General features: G+C 43.1%; 1 protein-coding gene across 1 annotated transcript in view; it reads right to left on the reverse strand.

Annotated features, from left to right (window-relative positions):
• ARMC8 (armadillo repeat containing 8) overlaps positions 1-8,716 on the reverse strand; it is a 104,908-nt gene extending 96,192 nt beyond the window's left edge. The window contains exon 1 of the mRNA XM_068985575.1: positions 8,678-8,716. Within this exon, the coding sequence (XP_068841676.1) occupies positions 8,678-8,692 (15 nt within the window). The 5' untranslated portion in view covers positions 8,693-8,716. The remainder of the gene's footprint in view (positions 1-8,677) is intronic.
• Between the last annotated feature and the right edge of the window lie 325 nt (positions 8,717-9,041).

Raw genomic sequence — 9,041 nt, forward strand, 5'->3', positions numbered from 1 at the left:
GCTGTCTGAAGCAGGGACAGTCTTGCAGGACTTAACCTGTGGAATCTGATACTGTTTCCAAGTAAACTGTATCAGAATTAGGCTAAACTGTAGGGCACCCAGCTGATATCCACAGAGGACTGGAGAAAACTGCTTGGTGCTGTGGAAAACATTCCAGAATATCCAACTGCCTATTGGACGCCTCTAAATGAATTTCCAGAAAACACTTCAAACACAGCATGTCCAAAATGAAACTCATTTTTCTTCTTTGTTCCTCTAACACAGGCTTCCCTGGTGGCTCAGCTGGTAACGAATCTGCCTACAATGCAGGAGACCCTGGTTCGATTTCCTGGGTTGGGAGGATCCGCTGGAAAAGGGATAGGCTACTCACTCCAGTATTCTTGGGCTTCCCTGGTGACTCAGCTGGCAAAGAATTTGCCTGCAATGTGGGAGACCTGGTTTGATCTCTGGGTTGGGAAGATTCCCTGGAGAAGGGAACAACCTACTCCAGTATTCTGGCCTGGAGAATTCCATGGACTGTATAGTCTATGGGGTCACAAAGAGTCGGACCAGACTGAGAGAGTTTCACTTTCCTCTAACATGTTCTGCTTCTAATCCTCACCATCTCGGTAGAGGATACCGCCTAGATATAAAGCTAAAAATCTTGCCAGTCATACTTGATCATGATTATGACTCTTTCCTTTTCTTCATTCCCCTTATTCAATCAGTCATGTCTTGCAACTTATTGAAAGCTTAATAAATTCTTCCTGAAACAAAAGAATCGTGTATTCTGTAATCATTTTGCACGTGGTAAAGACTTCCAAATGTTAATAGATTCTACAGGCTGGAATCTGAACTTTTCATTTTTAATAGAAAGCACAACTCTGTCTCATCATTCCCCTCCTGCAATAACTTTATGACTATACCAGAGAATGCAGATAATTCTTTATTCTTCTGAGTTTATGAAATGAGATCAAAACAGTTTTCTTTTACCGAAGTGACAAGTGGGAGCTGTTTCTGCAAAACAGCTTTTATTTGGAATACTTTTTATTTCTATCTAAACAGTCCTAAGGATCACAGCACTACTGCTCAGTGAGGGTAGCTGTTCTCCAATTTCCAGAAAATAACAGAAATTCTCCTTTGTCAATAATTCCATACCTTCACTTAGAAGCCAACACGATACACAGCATTCCAAAACAACTGTCAAAATCAAAAAACTAAAAATCAAAGTAACTGATATTCCTGGCTCTTGGCACTACTTTAAAAATTCTTGATGAGAATGGGAGGAAATAAGGGTAGATCTCCAAGTGAAACTGGAAGACCCTACCTAATTCTTGGTAAAGCATAAATGACTTCTTGACCATTTGATGTCTGAATTCAGGTGGCAATCTTTCCTTAAAAAGATAGCAAGATGTCCAGAAACATGCAATGAGCATCTTCTGTTCTTCACACATTCCCATTAAAGATTAGGAAGTTTATACTGATTTTGTTTTAGCACCAACTCCTAACATATCTTGTGTTCACTGGTGTTTTGTAAACAAAGAGAAAACTTTAAAATGCTCTTATGAGATTTTACTTTGCATTTACTACTAAAAACCAAGAGAGACCAAATTCATACTTATAGGATGCGAGTGAAGTCGCTCAGTCGTGTCTGACTCTTTGCGACCCCATGGACTGCAGCCTAATAAGGTTCCTCTGTCCATGGGACTTTCTAGGTAAGAATACTGGAGTGGGTTGCCATTTCCTTCTCAAGGAGATCTTCCCGACCCAGGGATTGAATCCAGGTCTCCCACATCATAGGCAGACGCTTTACCGTCTGAGCCACCAGGGAAGATCTTCACAGAAAAGAACAACTTTTTAAAACTCTTGTCAGTTGTCCATGTAAGAAAGTAAATCACTATGCACTTTAAGACCAACAAATGTTTATAATCGTCAAGAACAGAACAAAATCAAGGAATATCCAGACTTGGAATATCCTATACCGTTCAAATAGCTGCTTGTCAAATAGGCATAATGGCACTGGAAAAAGAATGTAAGGAAGGCCTTAGCTGTCTCTGCAGCCTACAGTATGATTCAAAGGTATTTTATCATTTTGTCTCTCAAACCATTACAAAGTGACCAAAGTGTAATCATCCTCTTGACAGGGTCTTTCAAAAAGCATAAATTTTCATTTTAAGTCCAGTTATCAATTAAAAAAAAACGGATCATGCTTTTGATGTTATATCTAAGAATTTGTTACCAAACCCACGGTTCTGGAAATTTTCTCTTTATTCTAGAAGTTTTATATTTTACAATTAAATCTATGATCCATTTTTAATTAATTTCTGGTGTGAAATTGAGATAAAAGTTCATTTTCTAAACTATGTTTAAGAGGATGAAAAGACAAGCTACACACTGGGAGAAAATATTTTTGAAGTACCTATCTGACCAAGGATTCATATCTAGAATATACAAAGAACTTTCAAAACCTTACAGTCAAAAACCAAACAGTCCAATTAGAAAGTGGCCAAAAGGACATGAAAAAATACTTCACTAAAATATTTTATTCATATTTCAATAAAATATGAATGGCAAGTAATGAAAATATTTTGACATTACTGTTACGGAAATGTATATTAAGACCATGATGAGATATCACTGTATGTCTATTAGAACAGCTAAAATAAAAGCTAACGATAAAGAAACCGTATCTTTCCTATATTACTGGTGGGAATGTAAAATAGTACAGTCACTCTGGAAAAGTTTGTCAGTTTCTTTAAGAACTAAACATACATTGATCACAGGACCTAAAATTGCACTACTGGGCATTTATCTCAGAGATACAAAAAGTTATGTCCACAGAAAAGCCTGTACCTGTTTGTTCATAGCAGGCTTTAACAGCCAAAAACTACAAACAACTGAAATTTCTAATAGGAAAACAGTTAAGCAAACTATCTTTCAGACATCCATATTATAAATCCATATCATGGGATGCTGCTGTTGCTAAGTCGCTTCAGTCATGTCCGACTCTGTGCGACCCCATAGACGGCAGCCCACCAGGCTCCTCTGTCCCTGGGATTCTCCAGGCAAGAATACTGGAGTGGGTTGCCATTTCCTTCTCCAATGCATGAAAGTGAAAAGTGAAAGTGAAGTTGCTCAGTCGTGTCCGACTCTTCGCGACCCTGTGGACTGCAGCCTACCAAGCTCCTCCATCATGGGATTTTCCAGGCAAGAGTACTGGAGTAGGGTGTCATTGCCTTCTTTGTATCATGGGATACTACTCAGCAATTAAAAGGAAGAAACTATTGACACATCTACAACAGCTTAGATGGATCTCCAGGGCATTACACTGAATGACAAAAGCCAATCTCAAAAGGTCAAAATCATAAAATCACAAATCTCAAAATGACAAAATCATAGAGATGGAGAAGAGATTAATAATTGTTGCCCAGGGTTAGAGATACCAGGTGTGACTGTAAAAAAGTAGCATGAGGGAGATCTTGACTGTGTTGTTACACAAATATACACATGTGATATGATAGAGAGGTACATATTTATACCAATAAGTTATGTGGTTTTGATATTATACAATAGTTAAATAAAACGTGACCAAAAGGGGGAACTGGGCACAGTATACATAACAATCTCTTTGTACTACCTTCGCAACTTCCTGTGAATCCGTAGCTATCTCAAAATAAAAACTTAAAAAAAAATGCAATCAATGTAAAATCACCCAAAAGTTTGGGAAAATGTATAAATGTGTTGAAAACAGTGATGTTGTAATGCTAAATCCAAACCAAAGACGGATAGGGTGATCATGGCTATGACCAAGAAAGGTACCTGGAGATTTCCTCCAATTCCTCCAAATACACAGTTCAATCAAAAATTTATTGAGAATCTAGCATACAAAAAACACAGTGTTATAAAGAGTGAAAGTGTATTAGTGGCTCAGTTGTGTCCAACTCTGCCACCACATTGACTGTAGCCCGCCAGGTTCCTCTGTCCAGGTTCTCCAGGCAAGAATACTGGAGAGCCATGCCCTCCTCCAGGGGATCTTCCCTACCCAGGGATCGAACCTGGGTGTCCGGCACTGCCGTCAGATTCTTCACCGTCTGAGACACCAGGGAAGCTCTATAAAGAGTAGCTAGATTAAAAAGAAGGAAAGGTCCAGCATTTACCTCTGAATTACTTTACTCTCTAAGAAGATAAAAGAGAATAATTACTAAAAGCCTCAGGGCCTCTGCAACACAAGTTTCCTTTGCCTGGAATCAGTTCAGTTCAGTTGCTTAGTCATGTCCGACTTTTTACAACCCTGTGGACTGCAGCACACCAGGCCTCCCTGTCCATCACCAACTCCCGGAGCTTACTCAAACTCATGTCCACCGAGTGGGTGATGCCATTCAACCATCTCATCCTCTGTCACCCTCTTCTCTTCCTGCCTTCACTCTTTCTGAGCATCAGGGTCTTTTCTAATGGGTCAGTTATCTGCATCACATGGCCAAAGTACTGGAGTTTCAGCTTCAGCATCAGTCCTTCCAATGAATATTCAGGACTCATTTCCTTTAGGATTGACTGGTTTGATCTCCTTGCTGTCCAAGGGACTCTCAAGAGTTTCTCCAACACCACAGTTCAAAAGCATCAATTCTTCGGCACTCAGCTTTCTTTATAGTCCAACTCGCACACCCATACATGACTACTGGGAAAACCATAGCTTTGACTAGATGACCTTTGTTGGCAAAGTAATGTCTGTGCTTTTTAATACGCTGTCTCGGTTGGTCATAGCTTTTCTTCCAAGAAACAAGTGTCTTTTAATTTCATGGCTGCAGTCACCATCTGCAGTGATTTTGGAGCCCAAGAAAATAAAATTTGTCACTGTTTCCATTGTTTCCCCATCTATTTGTCATGAAGTGGTGGGACCAGATGCCATGATCTTAGTTTTTTGAATGTTGAGTTTTAAGCCAACTTTTTCACTTTCCTCTTTCACTTTCATCAAGACACTCTAGTTCTTCTGTGCTTTCTGCCATAAAATGAAACTCACTCAGTTGCGTCTGACATTTTATGACTCCATGGACTATACAGCCTATGGTATTCTCCAGGCCAGAATACTGGAGTGGGTAGTCTTTCCCTTCTCCAGGGGATCTTCCCAACCCAGGGATCGAACCCAGGGATCCAGCACTGCAGGTGGATTCTTTACCAGCTGAGCAACAAAGGAAGCCCAAGGATACTGGAGTGGGTAGCCTATCCCTTCTCCAGCAGATCTTCCCAACCCACGAATTGAACCGGGGTCTCCTGCATTGCAGGCAGATTCTTTACCAACTGAGCTATCAGGGAGATGATGTCATCTACGTATCTGAGGTTATTGATATTTCTCCTGGCAATCTTGATTCCAGCTTGATTTCAATCTTGATTTCAGCTGGATTCCAGCTTGCCTGGAATGCTCTTGTTTTTCTAGTTAGTTCTTACTTGTCCTTGAACTATTAGCTCATTGTCACTTCTTCAGGGAAACCTTTCCTAGCTCACTGACCTCTATATTTGAACACATTCCTCTATTACATGCTGGTACAGCACCCTACATTTTTCATTCGTAACACTAATCATTGTTCACAAAGACCTCTGTGACATTTTGATCTGTGACATCTCTTTCCCCCACTAGACTAATCTCCAAGAAGGCAGAGACAGTCTGTGCAGTTCACCACTGTATTCTCAAACCCAATGCCATGCTTGGCAAATGACAGAAGCTCAAAATATGTTACATATGAAGCTAGAATTCATGTGTGCAAATGAGCAGGCAGACAAGGGCTACTGGGGTTTGTAAGAATCCGAGATCACTCTAACTTGAGAAAGCCAGTTTATATAGGATAAGAGGTTCATGCAGAGGGTAAAGAATCTTACATCCAAAGCTGAATAGGAATGCATCCTTTCATCAACAGGAATCCAGTGAAGAATTGAAACAAGGAAACCGTGTGTCCTGTGTGCTGTACAGGAAAATTAATGTGGAGAACTGGACTACTAGGGGCAGTAAAAACTATTAGAGGCAGTAAAATAAACTGCAAGGAACTGTGGTGATGCAGGCATAAAACGATAAGGTCCTGAAAAAGAAGACAGTCATAGGAACAGACAGATGTGAGAAACACTGAGAATGAAGAGCCAAAAGAACTTAAGGACTGATTAGTTCCAGGGGCATGAAAGAGCTAAGAGTCAAAGGTGATTCAAGTGGTTTAATGGTGGGTGATCCATGAAAGACAGTACCATTAACAGAAAAGGGAAGTCAGGACCAAGTTCTCTTAGAAGGAATGTGCTTTGTTGGAAGTGATGGCTAACACCCACACAACTGAAGACATGAGACCAGATGGAGAACAGTCAAGGCTTACCATGCAGATGTGTGACTCGACTACAGTTAACGTTTTAGAATGTATGAAATCTCTCAGAGAGGTTGTGGTTAGTCGCTCAGTTATGTCTGACTCTTTGTGACCCCAGGCTCCTCTGTCTATGGAATTCTCCAGGCAAGAATATTGGAGTGGGTTGCCATTCCCTCCTCCAGGGGATCTTTCCAACCCAGGGATTGAACCCGGGTCTCACGCATTGCAGGTAGATTTCTTTACCATCTGAGCCACCAGAGAGAAGATATAAAGGGCCTTGAATGGAAATTCTCTAAACCATTTGATCTGCCCCTGGTGTGAATTATGTTTTTCAAGCTATGGAGTCATTCAGACCAGTGAGTTCCCTGAGGGTATGCTGAGCTCAATCGTGCATTCCCTAAAGCATACGTTAAAGAGTGTTGTACACAGCTGGTACAAAATAAGTAGCCTATTAAAGGGGTCAATTATTTCCAAGATAATTTTTGATTATTAATTCCTGTTCCATCTGCATTTTGTATTTCAAAAAGTGGTGCCCTGGGTAGAACTTTGAAAGATCCAGGCTTCAGTTGAAATTATTATAATCAATAAGGCTTGACAGTTTAAATCATTTATCCAAAGCTCTGATGTCCCAAGGCTCCAGAACTGATGAACTGAAAGACCAGACCCTGAGACTCTGAAAACCTTAAAAAAAAAAAAAAAAACAGGTGGTTGGAGGTGGAGGGGAAGAAAGGCCCAATGAGACTGGGGCTAAAGCAAATCCCCACTAGAAGTACAGAACACTCTTCAAGAAGTTTTTGCACAAAGTTTAATAGGAAATATTACTAAGGGAGTGAAAACAAACAAAAAAAAAATCAACTGTACCCTATACGAGTTGACAATGTACAAAAATAAAGACGCTTCAAGCGAAGCTTAGGATAAACGAGAATAATTAGAGGGAATTGAGAAAAGCGACTTAAAAACAACAGCATAATGATGGAAAAGTCATTGGCCTGTTCTCCCATAAAATGTTCCTAGGTGTCAGTCAGAGGTGTGGTAACTGAATCTAAATTCAATGCTTAGGTGAACATTATTTCCCCAGTCACAGTTTAAAAATTTTTAAAAAGGATTACTAAAATGGATCAGAGAAAAGATTTCTGTACAGCTCCCCTCCCTCCAAAAAAATTATCAAGGTGGAATATACCACAATTCTGCAACTGCAACAATGCTCTAACCACAGCAATGCTCTAAACGCGAATTGTTGCAAATGTGCTAACTGCTAAGATAGGTGAGTGTGCTTGTGGGAGAAGTCACCGAAGAGAAAAGAAACCAGTTGAAGCCACAGACTCACCGAACCTGACAAGTCACCTACAATCCAGCCACCCTCTCAACATCGGACTGACTTCCACGACAAGTCTGAAAGATGGTCAACCAGTCTTTGCCGGCTGGTTTCCAACTACAACAAATGGGCCTCTGGGAAACTGACTTTTCTCAGTTGCACAGCTTTCATTTGTTGCAAAACCCTTCTAAGGTACCTTTTAGTAACTTTCATCCCTGGTCCTGGTTCTCTCAAGAGCAACACAGTAAACGGTGAAAGTCGCGTTCTGGTTTTATTTTTAAACTTCAACAAGCAAACTAGGTTTGCTTTCTGGCATGTCAATACATTCCTTTTTTTTTTTTTTTCTTTTTTTTAACGTTTGACTCCCCTTGAAGGAAAGAGGAATGCCAAGCACAGGTTCCTTCAGACTCACAGGGGTGAGACCTCCACAGCAGAGCGGAGAAAGGGAGCTTAAATAACTACACACACTAGGAGACGTTGCAACTGATATGAAATACCCGTTGCCAAGAAGCAAGCAGCTCCAGCCCGTGACCGGGTGCTGGGAAGCGATAGAAGCCACACAGATCTGGCGTGGTAGCCCCAAGTCTGTGGGGGCCAAGGACCCTCTATCTCTTTTTGCCACAGCGGCCGGGGGGAGGGGTGGCTAAGTGGGCACTCATCCCCAGCTCAGCGGCAAGCCCGGCGCCTCACGGAGCAGAGTGCTCGGCCCCGGGGAACCGGCATCGCTAAGAGGAGGGCTCGGTGAAACTGGCAAAGCCCAAGCCGCGCCGCTGGGCCAGCTGCCCGTATGCCCAACCAGCCCGCCCGCCGGACGCCGTCCTGAGAACCGGCACCGGTGAGCGCTCCGGCAGTTGGAGACGTCTCGGGCTCGGCTGGGATCCAGTCTATCCCGCCCGCCCACCCTCTCTCACTCCCCGGCCCAGAGCTGAGCCAGAGGCCACCCCAAGGGGTGGTGCCCAAGAGGCAGACGGCGTTGGTGGTGAATGGAGCGGGCTGGGCCCGAGCTCCCGCGCGGGCAAGCGAGCGGCTGCGGCGGGTCACTCACCGAGAGGACGCTCATGCGGATTGGGGTCTCCAACAGGCACGCCATCTTGAGCCTTCCCACCCGGCTGCAGCCGGCGCCGGCGCGGGGGCCGGCACTTTCGACAGCCGACTACTGGGGCAACCACAGGTACCTCTCCAGAAAGTCAGGCAGGTAGACGAGAACAGACCACCCTCTAGACACCGCTGAACTATGGCCAAAGCCCGCAGAGGGACGAGCAATGGGAAACCGCGCCAGGGGCCTCCTTACGAATCGTCCTCTCAGAAACGGCAGCTACTCTCAGCCTGGGTTAGAGGTGGGAGCGGGCAGCAGCTCCCGCATGCGCAAAGAAGATCTGCCGGCCCCACCTGCGGCTCGCGGAGGGAGG

The sequence above is a fragment of the Capricornis sumatraensis genome, chromosome 1 (genome assembly GCF_032405125.1).
Source record: "Capricornis sumatraensis isolate serow.1 chromosome 1, serow.2, whole genome shotgun sequence".
In the NCBI taxonomy this organism is placed as follows: domain Eukaryota; kingdom Metazoa; phylum Chordata; class Mammalia; order Artiodactyla; family Bovidae; genus Capricornis; species Capricornis sumatraensis.